At 43.3% G+C, this 23777-nt stretch overlaps 4 protein-coding genes across 6 annotated transcripts; 1 reads left to right on the forward strand and 3 right to left on the reverse strand.

The window, feature by feature from the left end:
* Nucleotides 1-96: 96 nt before the first annotated feature.
* LOC117779076 (cornifelin homolog A-like) lies at nt 97-4308 on the reverse strand. Its single transcript, XM_034614915.1, has 5 exons — nt 3356-4308; nt 2261-2377; nt 1867-2021; nt 520-678; nt 97-406 (listed from the first exon to the last, which is right to left on the reverse strand). Exons 2-4 carry the CDS (start codon nt 2364-2366, stop codon nt 559-561), a joined length of 381 nt encoding a protein of 126 aa, XP_034470806.1. The 5' UTR covers nt 2367-2377; nt 3356-4308; the 3' UTR covers nt 97-406; nt 520-558.
* A 102-nt stretch (nt 4309-4410) lies between these two features.
* Nucleotides 4411-9439, reverse strand: LOC117779075 (cornifelin homolog B-like). 3 transcript variants are annotated; one of them, XM_034614913.1, is made up of 5 exons: nt 9304-9401; nt 9166-9229; nt 8332-8449; nt 8054-8208; nt 4411-5237 (listed from the first exon to the last, which is right to left on the reverse strand). In XM_034614913.1, exons 3-5 carry the CDS (start codon nt 8444-8446, stop codon nt 5070-5072), a joined length of 438 nt encoding a protein of 145 aa, XP_034470804.1. In that variant the 5' UTR covers nt 8447-8449; nt 9166-9229; nt 9304-9401; the 3' UTR covers nt 4411-5069. The 3 variants fall into 3 exon arrangements, with proteins under 3 accessions (XP_034470804.1, XP_034470803.1, XP_034470805.1); XM_034614912.1 differs by lacking the exon at nt 9166-9229 and having other exon boundaries at nt 9304-9439; XM_034614914.1 differs by lacking the exon at nt 9166-9229 and having other exon boundaries at nt 8332-8438; nt 9304-9433.
* A 3320-nt stretch (nt 9440-12759) lies between these two features.
* Nucleotides 12760-15802, forward strand: si:dkey-112a7.4. The gene is made up of 3 exons (XM_034614916.1): nt 12760-13087; nt 13377-13714; nt 14639-15802. Exons 2-3 carry the CDS (start codon nt 13543-13545, stop codon nt 14716-14718), a joined length of 252 nt encoding a protein of 83 aa, XP_034470807.1. The 5' UTR covers nt 12760-13087; nt 13377-13542; the 3' UTR covers nt 14719-15802.
* Nucleotides 15803-16861: 1059 nt separating this feature from the next.
* cldn7a (claudin 7a) lies at nt 16862-23074 on the reverse strand. The gene is made up of 4 exons (XM_034614911.1): nt 22580-23074; nt 20471-20635; nt 18605-18689; nt 16862-18037 (listed from the first exon to the last, which is right to left on the reverse strand). The coding sequence occupies exons 1-4, from the start codon at nt 22800-22802 to the stop codon at nt 17869-17871; spliced, it is 642 nt and encodes a 213-aa protein (XP_034470802.1). The 5' UTR covers nt 22803-23074; the 3' UTR covers nt 16862-17868.
* Between the last annotated feature and the right edge of the window lie 703 nt (nt 23075-23777).

Genomic DNA, 23777 nt, shown 5'->3' on the forward strand with positions numbered 1-23777 from the left:
ATTATTGTTACGTTGTTTTGCTATGAAAATGGAGGACGTTAGAAATCAACATCTTCCTGAGCGGACAATCACCACACCAGAGCGTCTTAGAAGCAGCGTGTGGAAGTACTTTGGGTGAAAATCACAGTTTATTCCCTTTGTACCATGCAACGGCCTCAAATGGGGGCTCACCTGTTACACACCAACGTCACACATATAGAACAGCAAACCATGTTTTAAATAGAAAAATATATATATATGAATGGAGAAAGATGCAAAGCAATTAAAACAGAAGGGAAAAACAGCCAGTTAAAAATTGTAATTGTAGTCTGTCAGTGGATTGTCGCACAGGCCAAAAACCTGCTTATCTCATTGTCATTCCAGTAAGTGACGAATCCTCTCGTGTGCTGATCTTGAATCAGCTGCTCAGTGACATTCCACAGAAGCAGACGTGCCGAGAAACAGATCAGAACGCGGTTGATTCAAGTGGCCCGCTCTCCTCCCGGGGCCCTGGCGATGAAGAGAAGTCCGTGATGATGGCGATGATGTTTGCTTTACCAGTGATTAAAAAAAGAAGAATCAGGATGACATGCTGACGAATGTGATGGGGTTGGTCCTCATCTTGATTTCTCTCGCTATCTGACACCAGCTGCAGGGCCCGCAGCAGCAGGCGAACAGGCAGTCCCTGCAGATTGTGCCCTGTGAGGATGGAGACACGATAAGAGGAGCGATGGGATATGACGTGTAAAACATGCACAAGTACAGCAGCTGTGGCATAAAACCGATGCAGCCAAGATAGTTCCGTGTCAGCAAATACTTAACAAGGCTTACATTTAACATCATGCATTCATCATTGTAAATCCATCTACCTACTAATTCCACAAACGTCTGTCTGTCTGTATCTGGAGATCTCGAGAACCGTTCATCGTGTATGCTTCACACATGGCATTTATATTGTTAAGGGCCCAGGGAGGTGCAGTGTCGAGTTTGCAATACATTAAAGAGGAATAAAATCTGAATCACGAGGCGACCAGCACTGTGTAGCACTGTGACTTCAGTCTGTGGACCGTTGATCATGTCTTTGGATAAATAAAGTAATGGGTAATTGGGTCAAACTGAACAATAAATTGCTGCCGGAGTATTTTCTTATTTTGATTTCACCTTACCGGACCGACACAGACATTCTGGAGTGCAGCAGGTGCTGATCTCCGTCATGGCAGCAACATTCATAGAACCTGTTTGGTATTTTGCCTTCGAAGTTAAAGCACTATGTTGGTTTTGTTGCAGTAAATCTTTATATTGGGCTGAATTACAGAGCTTTTATTTTGAAAAGTTTTGAACAGGGGTCTGAAGATTGTGTCAATAGCTTTTCAGACCTCTGAATGTATGAAAAAATAGCAGCAGTTCAGTAAATCATTTCAACTTATATATAAGCCACAAATGTGAACACAAATAAATCAAAATCATTTTCATTTTATGAACAACAATGATTAGATAAAGATAAATGCAGATAAACCAGGTAGGATGAACACAAAGTTTTCTATCTTCACTCTGCACTATAGACTGTTTTTAAAAGCTCTGCACACAACATCCAGCACACAAACAATAAAAAGTGACAGTGTAATGTGGAACTGTTTGAGGAGGACTCACTAATGATCAGGAATAATTCTGATGTAACTCCAGAGCATCAACACAGGACAAGAGGACAGCCCATTACAAACAATGCACTAGTCTTAACGAGACATCTGGATACTGTTTTGTACAACAGACTGTTACAATCAGGTTTAAGAGTCATCAGAGATCAGATAAAGAGTGACGGCCACACTGACGTTTATGCTGGTGAACATTTTGCCCCTAAGTATCAAAGCGGTTGTGAGTTCTGGTTACCTCGATGCCATATTTCTGGCGCACTGACACCCTGAGGGCTGTGGACATAGGCGGGATGATTCCGTAAGCGTCCAGCAGGGGCAAGCACACACACTCCCCGGCCTCGTATGATGTCTTACAGGTGAAGCAGGGAAGGCACCAAAAGGCCAAGCAACCTGGAAAAAAAAACCCAAGCAAATCACATCAGGAAAAGGATACGAGACAGATTTGTATGTGGCAACACCCATTGATGTCCAATCTGTTGGCATTCTCAAACCCAGATCAGCGTGCACGATCTGCACGCTTTCAAGCTCATGCACAAGGAACATGTGGACAAAACATTGCACCAGCTATCTCTCCACATCACTCGCTAGATGTGCGCCACGCCAGATCGCATCTGCACGAGAGCACTCACACTGGGGCAGGTCTTCGAAGCAGTCGCAGATGCTGGAGGTCCATTGGCTGGATGAAGAGGTCGTGATGAAGGGCCGGGGTTGGGTAAACACCATCTTCCCAGACATGGCTCTAGCTTCTGAAGAAAACAGTCACTGTGAAGATAACTTTACAATCCGATTTTAAACCCCGACAAAGGCTTTTTTCTCGGCTAAATACTAATATTTGTTGAATTTCGAAAAAAGCTGTTTGATCACTGTCTATGGAAATCTAGCTGTTCATGTAGAGATCCATTAAAAATGGCAAAAAGTATGACATACTCAAAATGTTCTTTTGTGGGTTTGCGTAATTTTCGTCTAGATCTTCAAACCCACTGGATTATTTCAAACGTGAATGGTCACTCAAGTGTCTTTGTTTCTAAAAAGCAGACTTGGTTTCCTCTGACTGCTGCAGAAACAAGTTATTTGAGGCAGAAAAGGCACCAGAATGGACTCAGTTCTATTGTTTAATTCATTCACTCAACTTTTATTTGCCTCAGAAATATATGGAGGTAGAGACCTCATTTATGACATGGCCGATGCAGAAAATGAATTAAACATTCCAGGACACCAAGAAAACACAAAGAGTAAACAGTCAAATTTGCAAAATAGCAAAAGCAAAACATGAAAGTCGTAGGAATAAATAAAAGTATACGCAATTTTACTTAAAGCAAAAAAAATCTATTAAAACCGATGAATCAACTAAAACAGGAACAGCTGGAGGTAAAATAAAGTGAGATTCAGAACTCAATTGCCAATGAAATGAATAGGTTTTTTTCTGAAATGGAATAAAATGCAGAACAACATCTCCAAGAAATGCTGACTTGGTGGTTCCTAGAAACGGTCTTGAGAAAAGATTTGGTCTACTTCTGTTTTCTTTGAAAGGGTTTCATAAATCGAGCAGGTTGCAGAATTTCCTTGACAGCTGTGTATTGCAATTCTTCACCTCAAGTTACAGCAGACTTAGTCTGTTGCAAAACCATTGAAAAAACAATTTGAGCCATTAAGTGTTTCTTGAATACCAACTCTAAAAATGATATATTAAAATAACAAATTGCTCAGTTAGCGGATTGTCCTACCTTACTGTCTGTCCAATTGGAGCGAGAAGAGACTTGTCCTAAATCCCAAATGTTTACGACTGGGGAATTTGAAGGGCACTGTGGCGTCTTATAAACCCGCCGAGATGTGGTGATCGTGACAGGGACAACGCAAGCGTGCATGTCCCCGACTGGTCCGTCCTGTCCGACGGGCGTCAGAGCCTTTTGACAGTCAGACATCGGGACTATCTGGCCGTCACGCATCTGGTAAAAGCTCAGACGTCATTGTACCACAAAATGACCTCATTATTTAAAGTGCAAGTCAGTTCTCAGATAGCGGAATGATAAGAAGAAAAGAGAATGTCCTCCCTGGCACATGCGACACGTGCCTCTGAGCTTTCGTTTGAATGTTCTCCGTCATTCTCTTGTTGATGCCGCTGCCATTTGCCTGGATTCGAGTTTTGTTTTCACCCTTGTCTGTTTAACCTTTATTAAATGTTTCCAGATCTGAGTTTTTATTTCTGTAGGAAGACAATGGAACACAAAAACATGACAATTCACAGATCCTCAGATAGAAACCTCATTGAGGTTAGATGGGAGAGATTGGTAGCGCATTTAAAAACCAACCAATCTCCCTTGGTTGATTCTAAGGGCTCGGTCACACATACGCGAATGCGAAGCAAATATAGCGATTCAAAGGAAGAGGCCAACAAAAATAAACTCAGGAATAAAACACAAAACCAGTTGCATAAAGAGATGAGTAAGTAAGGTCAGTGGTGAGTGGAAAAAATAGGTTGGCCTCTGAAATCCATTCACGTTTTTACCTCAGTTTTCACCCCTGTCAGTTTGTTTGTTAATACTGAAAAACAACAGAAAATGATTTCCATGAAACTTGGTGAAGGGATGTGGTGAGTGTCAGAGAGGACCCCCTTACATTTGTGGTGCAGATCTGGATCAGGGGGCAGATCCAGGAATTTTTCTTTTATGTTGCAAGGCGTGTTTCAACATTTTCACTGTTTTACCAGGGAATAATTCATGGATCTTAATGAAAAAAGGTATATTTAGGGAACTAAAGTCTATGAGTGTGTGGAATTTGGTGAAACTTGATCAAATTTAAGGGGACTGGTGGAGGTATGCACTATCCTGTTGAAAATGTGTCTTAACTTTTGCTCTTTTGGGAAATATTGGAGTTTTTGTAACTTTTGGGAGTCAAATAATTATTCAGATAAAACCATGTTAGAGGATAAATCCTTTGTGGGACTGCTAGGTCTGTTGTGTTTTTTAGGAATCAGAAGAATGAACTGTAACAATAAATTGCATATTTATATATACATTTCACATGGGTGTGTAAAATCTTAATTGTAAATGTAGTTAACTATTGCTTAGTGTGGTAAATATCATGATACTAACATTAGCCTACAATTGATATGAACAAAGTGAAAATATTGCATTCAAATAGGATTCATGAGTAAAGTATCTAACTACTTGAGTAAATGTACTTGATTACTTTCCACCACCAAAAGAATCTAAACAAATAAGATGATTGATGCCCCAAGCTAACTTGCATAATGACCCCTGCTTTTATCACAGTTCTTTTACTTCATCTTTGGACAAACTGAACTTTCCTCTCTGTGGGACACATTGTGTCCCTGCTGAATTCTCAGAGGTAACAGGGAGCGGCTGCAGACTGAAGGAAGTGTGATTAAATCAACTCCTGGGCTCTGGAGGACTGCTGAAGAAAAGTGGTGGATGGTGTCTAGACCAAGTGCGCCCCCTGCAGGGAGGTCAGAGCCGTGTATCTGGCCGAGGAGGAGGAGGAGGAGGAGGCGTGGGTTGCTGCTCTCCTTTTCAGCTCTCTGGAGATCTGGAGCCAGGATAGCGGATAGCAGCAGCATCCGTACAGGCAGTCGCTCCACACACTCCCCTGTAAGACACAGAGAGGCCTGAACACAGGTGGGAGGCTCGAACAAAAGGTGAACATTTGCATTTAGGTGCAGAGAAAGACAGTTTTCGCCGATGTACAATGCAGTTGAGTGTTTCGTTTACCTGTGGCACTGATGAGCATCCTTTGTATTTATCAGTATTCATTTAAGTTTCAATAACACTTAAAAATTTGTCAGCAATTTACTACATTCCTTTACAATAAGAAGATCAACAAATTAAGTAAATACGCTACAAACAAAGTGCATGAAGTAGTAAGGTAATTTTATGGAATGTGTATTGGTCAGTGACACAGTAACAAGTGTCTTGCAGCCAAGTCTTTGCTCTTAGCAACAGGAGCCGCGATGCAGAGCTGGTGGGTGAGGGTTGATGAATCGATGAAGTCGTAGCGCCACAGTAAGAAGGCCTGTGCAGCCTGTGCATGTGATAATGGTAATGAGTCAGCACTGTCAACTGATCGCCTATTATTACTTGCATCGTCGTCCCCGCTGGGTCCAAACTCAACATAATATCAGTCCCTCCAATTCAAAGTGGAACGTGACATAAGGGACCACAACGTCGATGTAAGTTTATTTGCGAAAGCTTTCTGCAGAAAGGATCACACAGGCGAGGTGGATGCTGTGAGGGAGATGTCTATGCTCGCATATCTCTGTGTGGGTTACGCCCCTGACCAAAAAGAAACGCAGGGTGTGTGTGTGTGTGTGAATGTATTGTTCTGTGTCTGGAACATGTACATGTAGTCTGTAAAGGCGTGACTATAGGCTGCCTGCTAAATGTGTTGGAGAGGAAATAGGGTTCTGTATGATAAGGGTGCTTGTCAGTCAGCTGAGTTCCTCGAACAAAGGATAAACGAGTTCAACCAGAGTGCAGCAATAGGTCACTATAGAATTCAGATGAAGAATAACAGCATTTTCCCAGTGAGATGATCCAGAGCTTTCGACGCATATCCAAAGAGCTGCGGTCCGTTTTAACATGTGTCCTGATACACACAAGCTGTACTGGAGAACTGTTGCCTTGCTTTATAAACAACCTACATGCTGGGACTTGTTTCAATAAGAACTTATCTGGCATCTTCCCGAAGCTCATTCTCTGGCAGTATTGACAGCGGCCCACGGCCCACTCCGCCTCCAGAGGAGCCAACATTACCAACCACCTCCTTCTAACATGGCAGCGCTCCAGCCGCCGCCTGCCTGGCCTCCAATCGCTCCCACCTCCTGCCTTATCTCCACTGTCCCGAAAACCGGTTAATCCGACGTCAAACTAGCATCTTGGCCTCGGATATGCGCTGTTTGCATGTGGATGTGCAGTGGCTGGCGATGGAGAGCTGATGTCTGTGGGACATGCACGCAGAAGCATAGGCAGAGAAGCCTGAGCAGCTTCTTAAAGGCAACCACAACAGTTTGCTGTTTATTCTTTTAGTTATTTATAGTTCTTGGGCAGATTTATTAATTTTATGTCCTGGTTTCACTGCATCCTCAGTCTTCGTTTCATCTGATGTCACCACACAGATTCAAATCACTGTTTGCATCCCTAAAGTAATGCACAGTCATCACTGGCATCACTGAAACGTGTCATTATCTCAGCAGCAGTGGTCATTTTTTCAAAGCCCCAGCACCTCTTTGTTATTGAGGTCGAGACACAATGTGGTTCGAGTTGGTGCCCGGATTTTCCTGTTTCTCACGGAACTGTGAGAAACAGGAAAACATCCCAGGGAAACACATGTTTAAGATGCACCACATGTTAAAGGAAAACTGAATTAATGACTGCAGCAGAAAGCAACTGTAGACACGGCATAGTACATGTTTTAATCACATTTTCCACAAGGCGAGAACATGTGACTTCTATGCTCACAATAAACAGATCAATAGAGTGCTGCAGTGTGTGTATAAACCAGCCTGGAGTTTTACATCACCATGCGTATAGCACATTAGATTTACAATGTATTCAAACTGAAATAGTCAGGAGCAACCAATTCAGGGTTAAAATCAGGAAAAAGGCTTTCCAGTACTACTGTTAAAACGCTACATCAGGGAATATGCTCTGGAAGAATGTTGTTCATCTTGAGACCTGGAGAATCTTGGACAGGGAGGATTGAAAATGCTCTGGAGGCTCATAATGGACCAAAGTACTCTTACTACTTTTTGGTATAATTTGTAATTCCATAACCTCCGGCAAGAAGGTTATGTTTTCACCCCTATTGTTTCTTTATAAGTCGGTTTGTATGTTTGTTTGTGAACAAGAATACGTACGCAAAAACTACCAGATTGGATCACCTCGAAACGTGGTGGAACCATGCGGTATGCGTCAGGGAAGAACCTGTGAAGAGCCGTCTGGACTGATCTCTCACTTCCTGTTCATGGCCTCCAGCTTTACTTCCTCCATTTGTTCAGTTTCCCACCATTGCACTCACCACACATGCACCTCAACACAAGTCAGTCACCTGCACACACCTCTTCCCTGCCAGTTTCTCTATGAACTTCATGTCGAGCACTGCATGTATTCCTTGCGTGGCCCAGCCATGACCATTGTCTATTCCCTGTAAGTTTTGCCCCTATTGAAGATCCAGATCAGTGGATTGTGATGGAAAACAAATCCAGAATATTTAGGGGTCTCTCTGAGAGTCTGTGAAGTTTGGTGCAGCTTTAAGGGGACTAGTGGCAATGGGGACAAGTGGAATTTTAGTTTCCCAATGGCATCTGAAAAACAATGTCCAACAATCCAGTTGGGATGTACATGAGGCAACAAATGATGCATTTTAAAAACTTCGTACCTCATCATGTTATTATTATTATTCATTACCTGTATACCATATCGTTCCCTGACAGAAGCCCTCATGGCGAGAGCGGCCGGCGGCACACAGCCAATACAGTCCAGCAGAGGCAGGCAGGGACACGCCCCCACCGCACTGGTCACCTTGCAAGTGAATACTGGGAGGCAGCACAGGGCAAAGCAGCCTGAAAGTACACACACACACACACAAACACACACACAGAACACAAAAATATCACACCTGTTACTCAGCGCTGATGGTCAGAAATACAGTCAATCCACAAACATGTGTGATGCTGAGTACTTACAGTCCCCTATGTCTTTATGGCACTCACACAGGCCAGTGCTCCACTGACCTGCCTCATGATCCCTGCTCTCCGGCTGGACCTGGACCACCCGCCGAGACATACCTGAACTGTCCATCCACTGCCACAAATAAATAAATAAAAGGATAATGGAGGCTTGCTATGTACCAACACAGTCAACAACACATCAGTAATGGTTTTCAGCTTGTTGTTCACTCTTTACTGCCAACACCGTTAATTTGTTTTCCTGCAGCGTCTGTTCCTGGTGACTAAAGCATGATTAATGTTTTCTGTGGTTGGCTTTCAACAATGTAAAGAGCATGTTTAGGGTGAGTGACGGTGATGCAGTGATGAGTGACGTATCCAACAGCTACACCATTACAAACATACTATTTCAAGTGAAAGTTCACCATCTGAAATCTAAAAAAAACAGTGCACATGAATTCATTGGTATATTGCATTGCATTTATAAAGCGATGATAAAGTTAGTAAATATTATTATTAATAATAAAGGTAAAATGATCATGTTAATAATTATTATTGATATTGATTTGTGCTCTACTGAGTGCCCTTCTAGTAAATAGCACTTATATGAGATGTGTATGATATGAAGTCTCTATATCTACAGCTACAGCTCCACACATCAACCACAGTTAGAGAGAACTCAAAATGACTTTGACCGATCATCGACAGGAAACTGGGAAAAGAGAAGAGCGTCACTCCAGTGAGCTGTTTGCTAAGAACCAACTTCCACGCCCCCCCCGTCAGAAAGCATCCAACCATGTCTCCACGTCTGGGTTACTCTTCAGCTCAAACTCAGAGTAAAGGATAACTGACCTTTTTTCTCTCAGTGTGGCTCCGATCCAACCTGCTGCAGTCAGCAGAATGATTTACACCACCTCTGTAGATAGAGTGAAATCTCAATAAAGAAAAAGATTCAACCAGGGTTGTTTAGATAAAGAATAGATGGCTTACCTGTTTAAGAGTTTAGTTTCCAAAAGTCCTTGGAGGAGCAAGTACAGGACGGTTTTGTTATCTACTGTGCTTCACTTTTTCCTGTCCAACTGCCTTCTCAGTTTGACTTTCGTGTGTGTGTGTGTGTGTGTGTGTGTGTGTGTGTGTGTGTGTGTGTGTGTGTGTGTGTGTGTGTGTGTGTGTGTGTGTGTGTGTGTGTGTGTGTGTGTGTGTGTGTGTGTGTGTGTGTGTGCACTCTTTGCTTGACTGCAGTGTTTTTGGTGTAAATATGGAGCCGTCAGATAAGATGGGAAAACAAGGCGCTCTGTTCCCCTGACTGCTGACCTACAATATTTTGGGTCCTCGAGTGAGAGATTATAGCTGATGACTAACAAGGAATCCCTGACACCGGGAGTTTCAGTCAAGCTATTTGCTTACCTACAGAGGTCAGTTCCACTCCATCAGTGGAAAAGAAGAGTGTTTTGATTTGAGAGTTACTCAACTGGAAGCCACAGCCACAAAAAAAACCACATATGTCATCACAGAATGTCCTTTTTTTCAAATATCATTGAATTTCAAATGGGAGAGCTGTGTTACGGTTCATTAGGACTTTCTGCCCAATTACCAGGATAAATCCTATTATAATCTACATTGTGATGTATGGAAAATAAAAATACAAGAGATCATAGTATTGAATTTCAGCCTTTGAAATTGCATATTCATATAGTATATCCTGAGCAAGTATTTTGGAGAATCATGCGACAGATTTTTGGGAAGCAGACCCCTTTGACATGCTCATCATCTATACCAGAAATAAAAGAAGGAAATGTCGGATACCTCCTGAAAATTTAACTGCAGCAGCAAAATAAATCAATCCATTGTAAGTGGTTGAGACATTGATGATCCTTCAGATATTATATTATATTGTATTATGGATAGGTGTCTATTTAAGTGTTATTTACCTTCCTTTTCTTATATACATTTATACATTTTGTATAAGAAACTGAAATTGCACCTTGAGCAAGGGTTTCCATCACTGAAGCACCATAATATAAAAAATAAATAAAAGCCTCCACTTAGATATCTGATGTCTGTTTGTGTGTGAACAAAACAAGAGATAGCCACTTCCATAGGGGCTGAAGCTGACACCAGGGATCGCACAGGAGATTAACACAGGTGACATTCTTTGCATGTAGAAGGTAGATATCAGTGACAGCAGGACCTGATTATTAACACTGTCAAATAATAATAATCATTTATATACAGGGAGATAAGACAAAGGTACAAATACAGAGATTCAAAAGAGGCAACACTGTCTTCACTTGAATTTTTGACAACAAAGTATCAGTGTATGTATTCACCACATATTCCTGTTCCCATGACTTTTTGGGATGTATTTCTTGCTTGCTATAAAAAAGCTAAGTTAGGTTGTGTAGCTATGAGAGGTGATTCCAGTAGCAGCACACACACTTTGATGACAGAAATGGAATATTCAGTAGAGGCTTCTTGTCTCCAGAGTTTCAAGGCCACGGCCATCCTGAGCCATTTGAATCACCAGCACAGGCGTCTGCACCAGCATCAGCCATCGTTTCCAACGTCCTCAATGATTGACACGATGTCCTGAAAGCTCCAGGATGGGTTTGGAACAGAACATGCAGGTTTAGAATGGGCACTGTACTCAGCTGCCCCAGTCATCAGTCTCTCTCATGGGTTATAGCATCACTGTGGAAAATGTTTAACCCAAATATCTGACTCACCCCGGTACCTTTTGCTTTTTGGTCACACGAAATCCGGCCGGTAAAGCTGCACACAGCGGAAAATAGCAAGATGTCCTTTGTGTGGAAAAAGAACAAATTACCCATCAACCATTTACAGTCTCCCCCCGTAGAAATTGACTTATTAACAGAGCGGTGTGTCAAAGTTTATATTTTCCAAGTCAGACACTGTTGCTTGATTAAAAGTAGTCAAATATGCTAAAACTATAGAAATAAAAGCTCTCTTTGTTATTAACCTGCGCTGTGGACAACAACCATGAGCAGGAGGGCGACGCCTATGATCCTGGACATGATGGCAGCCGCTGACGTGCAGTGATTTTCTCCGTTGACGTCAAAGCATTAAAAAAATGATATGAGAAGTCCGTCAGTTACATACCAGCACAGACAGAGCACATATGTGGGCCTGCAGAGCCTGATCTGCAGGCTGATTTTGCTTTGATAATCTCTCAACTCTGCATGGATTCATTCATAATATGTTTTATATTTGGAGATAGCCGTTTCAGCGGGTTTAACTTTTTATCGACCAATGCTTTAAAACTGAGACTAAAATCATCCTCACATTGATTTGTATACGTCTAAAATGTACAGATATGCATTTATTTTCACGCAATAGTTTAAATTTTCTAATTAGCTGATCTGAACAACAAAACATTTTAATGTCTCCGGGGGTAAATCCAGGGGTGGGACCAGGGGGCCACTGGCCCCAACTTAAAAATTAGTTTGGCCCCTAAATTTCCCCTGTCCTGTCAGTAGGCTTGAAATTAAGATTAGTCACTTACTGACAAAACTAACAATAAATATGACAATTTGTCACGATTTTCAAAAAGTGTTCAATGATGAGTGTCTATGAATCAAAGCTATAGAGCTAACAGTAAACAAGGAGTGAAATATGAACCTTATTAAGTCAGGAATTGTAAATGGATGTTGGACATATAATTGCCCCCTCTGTGTAAAATGTGGCTCCTATTTGGCGCCCAATATAAAGGAATCCCAAATTGTCAGACTGTCAGGGGCAGGCACTGCTCATGCCTTTTATATGTTAAAACTTTTGACTCACAAATATAAAGAATAACAAAAATAATCCCAAATACTAATACGAATGCACTGTTTACGATGATTTATTGATTCATGATACATACAGTGACTTTATCTGAATTATTGTTGCGTTTAGTTTTTCTCCAAATTCATCGCCCTCCACAATAAGCAGCTTTGTGGAACCTAAATGTTGTATTAATTAATCAGGTTTATATGGGTTTTGAAAATTGACAGCATGACCTTGAGTTTCATGATGTTACGGTAAATATTCTGTATCTCCTACTGAGATAAGAGAAGCAACATCATTGGAGTCTTTTAAATCTCTTTTCCAAATAGTTATGTTTTTATTTATGTTTGACACATATTACGTACAACTTCATTTCATTCCCCTCTGTTTTAAGACCTGATTATCTTCATTTGATTGTTGCTGGTCATCGTTGTTTTTGTAGCTTTGTTGAAAAATGACAGCATTACAAAATAAGTTTCTTGTTATTATTTAAAGTGTGGTAACTTGAGCGGCATGTTACATGAAGACGTACATGGGTTATGTATTGCCTGGGGGGGTGGGGGGGGGGGGTAATCCAGCGGCGCTTCTCATTGGCTGACGCCGAAGTCAGTCTCGCGCATGACCGCCGGTGCGTAATTACGCAGAAGGCGCCTTCGAAAAACTTTGGCACACCTCCGCTGCAACAACCCGAGGTGTCAGCACTGTCGCTCTCATCAGCCCCGGCGGTGACGTGCACATGCCGCTGTGAGTCAGGACACAATGCGAGGAAATCCCCAAGGCCGAGAACACGACGAGAGGCCCCTTTAAATCGACGCTTCCTCGGTGTGGTGCCAGGAGAGAGGGAGAGAGAGAGAGAGAGAGACACACACAGAGAGAGAGACAGAGAGAGAGACACAGAGAGAGAGAGAGCTCTGATAAACAACAACACAGTTCTCAGAGCAGCGTTCAGCGGATCCGGCTCTGAAACTGCGGCCTCAGCGAGAAAGAGGTGAGGTCTCTGTTTGTCACGTTTTAACGGCGTTTTGTAAAGGACCCGACAGGAAGCGATCGGGCGCCGCTGCCTTTATCGGCGGGGTTTATTACCGTCCGTCCGTGGACACGTTACTGTGGCGCCGCGCTGTTGTGACTGTCAGGGGGAAACATTGGCTTCACCTGCTCGAGGAGAGCACACATCGTTTATTTCAGTGTAAACAAGTGTTGGTGCGCGGCGGCCACAAGCCCCCCCCCCCCGACGCGTGAGCGCCATTTGTGACGGACGTGTTTACTTCCATTCACAGGCACAGAGGACTTTCTCCCTCTCGCTCCCCAGCGGCTTGTCGTGCCGTCCATACATTCATTGTCCAATGCCATTGCGGAAGTGAGCGGCTCCACAGACACGACGCAGCAACGCCTGGAGTGTGAGGACACCTAGCGGCCGGTCGGGAGAGGAGGCGTGCGGTGGAGATGTACGGAGCTTCAGGTATCCCCGAGCTCATCCCGCCCGCCGGGCCGCCCCGGCAGCCCGGCCCGGCGGGCCAGTACAACCCGGGACACCCCCAGGTCAACGGGGGGTCCAACCCGCAGAGACTCGGACAGAGGGCGCCCAAACTGGGCCAGATCGGTCGGACCAAGAAAGGTGAGTGAGGTCCCTTTTGGGTTGGACAGGTTACCGGAGACTGCAGCTTTATATAAAATACACAAGCTGAGTTCAGCAGCTGCACACATACACAATGTAATTATACATAACAACAATAAGTATTAATTCACCTGTTTTTCTTTCGTTCTTTTCTCTTATTAAATTTTTTACTTTCTTGATTATTCATTGTTTTGCTCTCTCCGAATTTCCCCCTTAATTTGTAAGATTATTGTTGTAAAGATTAGAGCATTAGTTTACTAATAAGATTATTATCACAGTGGTTAGATTATTAATATAATTATAGGATTTGTATTATTAGCATTGTTATTCTATTCCATTTTCTTGAACCTCCCTCCTAATGCTCCCCGCGGATTAGAATCAAACCACAGAACATGAAATACACCCAGTTTTATTTGTTTATTTTTTGCATATGCAACGTTTGCTGCAGAAATGAACAGACCATTTAGAGAATCACATATTGCGAACATACTTCCACGAGCTGCCTATTCCCAGGGATTAAGATGAAGAAATTGGATTTCTTCCTTTTTTGAAGAAGAAGACTATTGAAATTTTAATAATCCAGATGATATTTGCAGCCCAAAATGTCGCCACGGGTGTGCAGGCATCACATAAATGCCATCTCCGAACACTCATGGTTATTTGAAAATTGTTAAATCTTCCAAGCAATAGTTCTTGGGAAGCATCATTCTCCATTTTCTCTTTTTAAAATGTGTATCACGTCTATGTTGATTAATGTGAAGCTAAAGCAAACTTATCCTAGCATAAAGAAACATGGAACATTAGCCTTGAACAAGCTGATCTCTTAATGTGGATCAAATAGATGCACTGTATCTACGCTCCAGTTTGACTCTCGGTCCTGTAGAGTCGCCCCCCTCGCTGACCTTTCGACCTTTTCCTCCTCAGTGGATTTGGACGACGAAGACGTGGACGACATCATGAACAACAACGGGCAGTGTCCCGTCTCCCTCGCTCCCATCTCCTAAACTTCACCATGAAGTGCCAAAAAAAAAAAAAAAGAGTGAAGAAGCCCCCCCCACCTCAGCGGGAGACGCCAAACCTCCACGTCGGCGATCTTGGCCTCGATCCCGTCAAGTGTCCTACTGAAAGTGTCTGATGGCTCAACGCGGCACAAAAGCGGCTCGTTTAGCGCCGGCCGAAAGCCTAGGCTCTGATTGTATATAGTGTTTATTTAACTTTGGTCATACTGTGAAGTAATTGTATTGCACCCCCCCCCCACACACACACACACACACATACAGACACACAGACTATCAGGATTATGAGTGGGATGTGGAGGAGAGCGTGTATATTTTTCAGAGCTTCTCAGAAAAAGGGCTACATTTCTAAAGTTGCACTGAGCAGGCGGTGAGACGACGAGCGGCGTCACGCCTGAGTGTTCACCGGCGAGGGTTACTGATTTGTCCGGGGGAGGGCGGGCGGGCGGGGGGGGGGGGGTAACACACACCTGTTAATGTGTGTCACGCAGGTAAAACATTAAGCTTTGGTTGTGCAATGACTATCTTTCTCTACTCTCACACTGATGCAAGCGCTGTACTATTTTTCCAGTGGATGAAAGCTCGCTATTTATAAAAGAAGAAGAAGAAGAGGAAAAAAACAACTACTGCTAATTATTTAAACAAACTGAGACACTTTCTTGTGTTGTTATGGCTTCTTCATTCTCGTTTCTGGACGGACACTGCTTCTGTCCCGTGTAACTGAGATTTGACTCTGTTTTTCCAAATGGTGCACTTTGTGGGAATGCCTGTTATGTGCAGTGACATGTTGCAGAATTCTATGCATGGAGTCTGTGAAAAGCATCAGTGACCGGTTCTCCTGCTGCCAAGGGCTAGCTGTGTGTGAGTAGGGTTTCAGACCACGCCACCGTTTTTTGCTCTTTTTAGATGGCGCCGAGTCGCTGGAGCTCGAGCTGCAGACTCAGCGGTTAAATATCACAAACAACAACAACACGCTCCCGGAGGTTGTGTGTTTGTTTCCGACGCCGGGGTTTCCCAGTAGTCGGCTGCACCTATGTGATAAAAGGTCATAGAAATTTCTCAGTGTTTGGATGAAAAAAATAGCCAGATGCCAAATTATATGTAATATATTTACAACAGAGGATTGTTGAGCTGCTCCTACATGGCGTCGTAGTGAATTGCAGGTTCAGGTTGACTATTTGAAGATTATGTCAACCGTTGCTTTACAATTACAATATAAGATCCTGAAAACAAGCAGCCTAGGATTAGCTGGTATTGCTGAGACAATCTTAACATTGATTTATATTTTGAAATGGGGATTGCAGTGGACCTTGGAGTGACATAATGTCTGTAAAGGATCAGGCTGATGTCGCGTTACTTAGCTGGCTGTGGAATTGTTACTGGTTCACTTTGCGTCGCGGAAGCGCTGCGTTTTACTCACAGCTTATTCTCCGACTCGGAGGTCGTCGTTCAGGATTTTTCGCGGCCGCCGTTTGCATGGAAACGGTCGACGTCTCGTGACGCAATCTCGAGAAATATAAAGACAAATCTTCGTGGTATCTTTGCATTTTGTGTTATGTTAAGTGAATGTACTTAAACATGGCTGATTTGCAAGTTTTTTTTCTCTGTTGTTCCGATGCACTTTTGTCAGTTGTGTTCTGAAACAGCGAAATGCAGTGATTGATACTTAAAAATGCATCTACCTGACTTGCAATTTCTGTGTTATGATTCTTTTCACTTTTCACACGACACATATGAAAACTGTCGAGGTACAAAATGTTTGACCCCATAACCAGGACGTAAAAGGACAAAGAGATTCACTATCTGCTGTCTCTCCCCAAAAAAGGAAGGAAGCCAAATCGGCAAAAACCTTAGATGTAGGTAAGATGCAAATGTTAAATGAGGAAAGGAGTTCAGAAGAGGGTCATCCAAAAAAAGACAATTGTCTTGCTTTTCTCAAGGAGAACAAGATTTTTCCAAAGATTTTTAAATACTTACCTTTAGTTATTCTATTGAGATTTAAACAAAAAAATACAGATTCAAATACCTCAATTTAGCAATAGGATGTATATCTTTGTATTTTCAGAAGGGGGACTGCTGGGCCTTTGCAGAGGTATTCTAGTTTATCACAGTTTGACCACCACTCGATTACCAATGTTGCAATGTCTTTATTATATAAGTTCTGTTGTACATGTTAAAATTGTTCTTTCATTCCTTTTTCCATGACACCATTACCTGCTGGATGAGCCAAGTGTATAAAACTATGACATTAAAAAAAACAGCCAGACACTGTTCAGAGCACAAAACATCTTAACAAACATATGAAAGCTACAAAAAGGGGCCACAGTGAACTACCAATTATATAAATCTACACATGAGCCCCAAAAAAACCTACAAAATAAATAGAGGCAGTTTATTCCCGTGGTGGCGAATATGGAAGCTATAAGAGCGACGGTGACTGCGCGGTGGAATATTTCGTCGCCGAGCAGGGTTTGTAACAGACTGGTACGAAGAGGTGCGGGGCCTGTAGTGAGTGTTGTCGTAAAAAAAGGGCCTGTGTGACACGCTCACCCTACAGAGTGAGCCCTGTGTGTGAAGTCGCACCCTGCTCGTCGCAAAAGCTATTTTAGAACCACCACCAGTTAATATAAAACACTGTATTGTCAGCCTGCGTCTCTGTTGTACAGACCCCCCCCCCCCCCCCTGATTCACAGCCCAAACACCAAACTGGAATTGATTACTTTCAATTACATGGCAAACGCTAATAGACGCTGGTTCTGACACGGACGTGCAAGTGTTGGCTGCAACCCACGCTTTAGGCTACAAGAGGTTCCACCCTGAGGGTTGTCTATTAAGTCAGGGGATCCAATTATAATGTGTTTGCGAGGCCCACTTGTAAACAATCGTGGAATGTGTGGACGGGGTGTGAGACATTGTTCGTGGAATAAGTGGGATTGCAGCATGATAATCGGGGGGGGGGGGGGGGGGGGTTATAAAAGGCCTGAAAGGAAAGGAAAATAAATGTCTCATTTCTTTGCATCTGTGATTCACAACTTCAGTTTGACTCCTCGCTGATGCTGCAACAAGGTGTGTGTGTGTGTTGGGGGGGGGGGCTTCTTTGTCTGAGTACCACCGCAGAGAGAAGGACAGGGGGCGCTCTCAGACGTATTCCTTCGTGCCGCTCTGAGCCCCGGAGCGGGAGCTGGCCATGGATGGATATTTGGACACCTGCTTCTTTCTCGGACAGGAAGCGGCCATCATGGCCCCGCCGAGGACGTCCAGGAGGGAGCCCCCCCACGCGATGAAGATGGCTGCGCCGAACTCGAACCTGATGGAGATGAGGCGAGAAAAGAAAGAGCAACACCACTGTGAAAATTATACTTATACAGCAAAAGTATGAAAAGTAGCTTATTTATTCAATATGGGCCCTCAAGTGGTTTACATAATCATTATCTACATTATATCAATTATATATTTTGTTGATCACTGATTCATTTATCTATAAACTGTATTATTGTAACAACTGTTCTGATTAATCTGTTAAAAAAGAATATATCATCATATGACAATATGTTTAGTATAGTAACAAATGTAGTACAGCAAATAGAAACATTATAGTGTCTGTACAATACATTCAAATTTAAAGGAATAGTTCAACATTTTGGCTAATACTTGTTTTCTTTCTGCAAAATGTTGGATCTCACGTCTATATATGTAAAGTATATAGATATGTATATATGGTACTTTCTTTATGAATCAAGCAACATGTTTTAAGACACGTTATTATTTTAGTCTTTAAACTAAGCTAAGTTAACCATCTGTTGTGGTAAGCTTCATATTTCACAGACTGATGTGATCGTGGTAATGATTATATGCAGTTACTGGGGTTACTCACTTGGTGTTGACAGGAGTGTAGGGGTTGTAGAAAGCCCTGATGACATTATGAGCAAACCAGGAGCACGCTACGATGGCACAAAGCCCTGAGAGGAGAGAAAGTCAACAGTCAATCAGTCCGTCATCAAATCCTGAGAGATCAGACATTGCTTTTAATTCCCTTTGTAGTCACCAGGGAGCTATGGACTACAGCACAGTTGGCTTTCAGTGTTCCTGGTCTCTTCAGAGCCAGTTTGACCCTTTTACGTTAGAATCAAGTGAAGTGGTCTCATTCAGTCTTGTGACCTCTGAGGGGCCCGGGCAGAGGAGTGGGAGGAAAGCTGTTTGGACTCAGGATCAAACTTCCTCCCACCTATTGTGTGATGTACAGGAGATCTAAGCCACTCTGTGATGGTGAGGTGAGTCAGGGTGAAATATCTTACAACTGGGGCCGTATCATCACTGGAACCACACATGATACTCTCAAGTATTTCAGCTGCTCACGAGTTCTGCAGCTTTACTTTACAGGCTTCACTGAAAGGTCAGATGAGTAGGAAAAAGAGTCTTAGCCAAGTTGAGTATAAGTAAAAAAGATTTTTCTTTGATTGCTAACTTTAGGGGGGAATTCACATTCACAGCTGACATGAAAAAGTGCGTGTAACAGGGTAGAAAACTATTAATACCATCACACTGGCTCACTTTCGCACTAGTTGGTGGCTCACTGCTTGGGAGGGGTTTTGTGTGTGTGTGTGTGTGTGTGTAGCTGTGTCCAAAATCACTCACTTATCACTATACAGTCCACTATATCATGGGTTCACCATTTTGTAGTGGTGTCTGAATGTTAAGTGAAATGTTGTATTGCCTATATAGTGCTCTCATTGTTTCCCATGATGCATCATGACAAATTGTCTACAACTTATGGTCACTACCAAGCAATATATACCATCATGCACTGCGCTCGCAGCAGAGACGAGGAGCAAATGTAAATACGAGCAGAGGTTTTTTCCTAAAGGTATAATACAAAGTGTAAATAAACAATTTTACATGTGACACAGCCTGTGACTTCACGTTTGCTGTGAGCCGATGGCTGTGATTTAGGTGAGGATTGAAGGCAGGTGTCTGCGTGTGCCTCCACGCTGCAGTTTATTTAAACCACCTGCAGCAAACACAGTGACCCCTCATTTCCTCCTGTGCTCCTCTGTGCACAGGTAAGTTATGCATGTGAGACTAAATTAATATTTAAAAGGGCTCTCACCTCAACTATGCCGTGTGCCTGTATGATGCATGTGCGATTCAAGTGGATATCTGTAAAGAGGTCCCTCATTTCCCTCATGTGTTCTGCAGGCCAGGGTCCACGTGCCGCGGTTTTAAGACAGAGTTGGGCTCCTTGAAGAGCAAAGTAAGCTGCTCTCAGACATGCACTGAACTGAAGAAAGGGGCTGTATGTCAGAACGCAACCATCCGATTGAGAGGCCACAGACTTTCTGAGGGGTTTCTCCTACCAGCCCCTTCGGGAAAACTCTAGATAATGTCCGAATGAGCAGATGTAAGAACGCAGCAGGAGATCCTCCGCATGATTCACCAAGAGTGGGTTGGTATATACATGTAAAAAAACACCAGCGAAGTTGTCAAGACAGCTTTTGTTCATAAGGGCCGAATATTGCCACAAGCTCAGATGTTTTGCCTTCATTTTAGTGTGGTTTACCATGGTTTTCTTATTTATTAAATAAAATGAGCTCTTAAACTTATCCAGTGGTTTTTTATCCTTTTTTCTGAGACTGGTTGGTCAAAGAACCTTACATGCACTGTAAATCACTGCAGTGGCTGTGTTACATGTGGAAACTTATCGGTAAAAATTCAATAAAAGGAGCATGCCCCTCCTCCTCACCGCCCACTAGGAGGATGATGCCCCCTGTCATGGCGATGCGGGACTTGCGCAGTTTGTTGTTCCCTCCACAGGTGGTGCACTTCATTCCCATGCAGGCCACGCCCAACCCTGCGATTGACACGATGATGCCAACTATCATCAAGGCACGAGTGGCCTGAAGCGAACCTGGGGGAGACGGAGAAAGAGGGGGAAATAGTTATCATTTTTACAAGCGGAGTACAGTAAATGTGTGCTCTGTTGTGTAGTGGAATGTGGGAAGGAGCTCATCAAGTCAAATATTGAATCCTATTTGCAAAGTGCAAACGTGCGATGCAGAAAACAATAAGGAATGACTAATAAACCGTCCTATCAAAGAAGCTTCATGAGTGTGTGCAGAGGCTGTGAATTACATTCATAGAAGCCTTTCAGGACACTTTAATGTGAGCTTTTCCTGGAAGAGAAACCATGGGATACACACGGTCACACATCGGCACACACACAAACACTTTGTGTTCCACTGTCTCCCCTCCCCATCTGGTGCTGTTTGAGAGGTGGAGGCCGGCTCTACCACGACTGTGAGGATCCCAGGATCATCATCCGTCAGGACCCCCCCCCCCCCCCCCCCCCCCCCTTCCCCCTCTCCCCCTCTTCACACTGTAAACCTACCACAAGGGTGCCCCATCACCCCCACCACCACCACCCTCCGTCCACCTAGAACCAGTCTGTGCCAGTCTAGGCCATCCCTGCCCTGTCCAAACAAACAAAACCCTCCAGCAGCGAGGGAGGGATTGAGGGATGGGTAGAGAGACACTGAGGGGAAGAGGATGTAGAAGAGAGAGAGAGAGAGAGCGAGAGAAGAGGGAGAACTCTATAAAACCGAGGGAATGGGAAACAATAGGGTGGATTAAATGGTAAACGCAGATTCTGTCAAGTCATTCGGTCACACACAACTGAATGACTTGATTTTAGCCAATCATGGGTCATGAATCCACTTCAAAAATGAGCCCCACTTTGTTTTAATTCAGGAATCCGCACCACAACAACATGTATGAGGCCCCTCATACATGACGGACACACAAGGCAAACCCTTGTTGAGGCCCTTTTAATTTCACATTGTATGAATCTGATTGTCTCAGACAGACAAAGGGTCAGACACCAAAGGCTGTTTGGCCATATATCCTGTTTGTTATCCAGCTCATTACTAAGCCTACTGTATTCAGTCAACATAATGCAATCAGTTATTATCACTTAGATCGTATACATCAGCAGACCAAGTTTTAGTTTTAAATGATGTTTGCAAAGAAGGTATTTGTCCATAATTGGCATCGGAACTCAAATTTACTCCAGAGACTTTGATGACCTCCATCATTGTCAGTCAGCAAATTAGGTGTAACGCAGTTTTCGCTGCCCGGCCGGTGGGCACGTCTCCTTGAATAACTGTCATTAATCAAAGTAAATCATCGTGATGGTTTGTGTCCAGCAGATAGTTGTGATGCCTGCGCGCTCCGTAGTTTAGTTACCATGGCCACCGTGTTGACACAGATTATTTTGGCAACATCTTCTGCAGCAATTGCTGTGGTGTTTTGTCTGTTTTATTTCGTACAGAGATTCTGGTGAAGCAGAGCTGCAGTTTGTCGTGTGGGACGGTAAGATAAGATCAACTTCATTGAGCCCACGCTGGGGAAATGCACTGGTTTAAGCAGCGGCTAGTGATTAATACAAAATAAGAAATAAGAATAGGCAATAAATTAAAATAGTTTTCTCGGCCCATCCAGAAGGAATGATGCTTGGTTCATGTGTCACCTTGTAAGTGAGTTTATGCATTAGGAAGTGGGAGGAAGGTTTCCTTGAGTTTTCCTTAACTTTTTAACCCTCGTCAGTTCCTTTTCTCTATCTGCTGGTGATAACAGTGGATGGTAATTATGGGATGTGATGAGCAGATTGCACCCTGGGGCTGTGAAGCTGATCAGTAAAAACAGTGTGGCTCACAGGGGGCTTTTAAATGAAGGATGGATGGAGGAGGAGGACGCAACCCTGCGCCTTGACGCCACTTTAATTGAATCAAATAATAAACAAAAGAAGAAGTAAGCACATGCATGCACAGGTGAAGTCAGATTGAGTCCTACTCACTGTCCAGCTGCAGGATGGAGTCGTAGATCTTGCACTGGAGCTGCCCGGTGCTCTGGAAGGCGCAGGACATCCACAGTCCCTGGTACATGGCCACAGCCGTGATGATGTTGTCCCCGATGTACGCGGACATCTTCCACTGCGGCAGAACTGTCCCGATGATCAGCCCCACGACGCCAATGAGGGACAGGAAGAATCCCAGCAGCTGGATACCGGAGTTGGCCATCGTTAAAAAAAATCAACTTATCCCCCCCCCAAAAATAATCAAATGATGCGGCTGCGCACGAATCAGCCTCCGCAAGTTGGAAATCTCCACGGATTCAATGCTTTCAAGTTCTGATAACGGTCGTTAAAGGAGGCAAAAGCGGTGTCCGTGTGGCTCCTGAGGTGTGTGCCGGGGGTCTTGAGTCGGGGATGGGCTTCCAAGATGTGGCTGCTGGTGTGAAGTGGGTGTGTAATTATCATGCCTGCTGATGCATGGAGCCGCGAGCCCCTGGAGTTGCTGCTGGGAAATGTCTCCACACGCGTTTCTAGCAACAGCAACAGGTTGTTGTTGTTGTTGTTGTTGTTGTTGTTGTTGTTGTTGTTGTCGTTGTCACCGTTCATGACCGTTTTTAAACCTTTGATTACAAAACGCATCCCCACGACTTTATTTTCAATTCTTTCTTTATTTTGAAACAAGATGTTTCTTGTGCCAAGGTGCATTTTCGGGGAATTTGTTATATTTATAATATATATATATATAATAGTTTATATAATATATAAATAAGTTATGTCTGCGTTTGGTATGTTGAATATTCACATGACAAAGGTTATATGACCGTCCCCTTGTGAAATACACATTTAACTTCACCAGGTCCAGATTTTTATTTGCACCAAAGTGCGCACACTCAAAAATAGCAGTCCCCTAAACATGCCTGATATTATTTGGTTCCCTTGTGGAGATATTAACAAAAATTACGAAAACCTTCCTGATGCAGATCTGCACCCATATTCAATGGCTTCTACTTCACGTCATGCCCCACACCCCCACAAAATTGCATGCAGACGTAAACATAACCTTCATACTATAGCACAGGAGCGCATACCTCCTCTAAGCCCCAAAAGTCCCCTTGTTAAAATACATTGAAATGGATTATTGTTTGCACCACTGATACATATCAGTCCCCTAAAAATGAATAAAGATTTGTGAATTATTCTC

This window comes from Hippoglossus hippoglossus, chromosome 18 (genome assembly GCF_009819705.1).
Source record: "Hippoglossus hippoglossus isolate fHipHip1 chromosome 18, fHipHip1.pri, whole genome shotgun sequence".
Taxonomy (NCBI): Eukaryota; Metazoa; Chordata; class Actinopteri; order Pleuronectiformes; family Pleuronectidae; genus Hippoglossus; species Hippoglossus hippoglossus.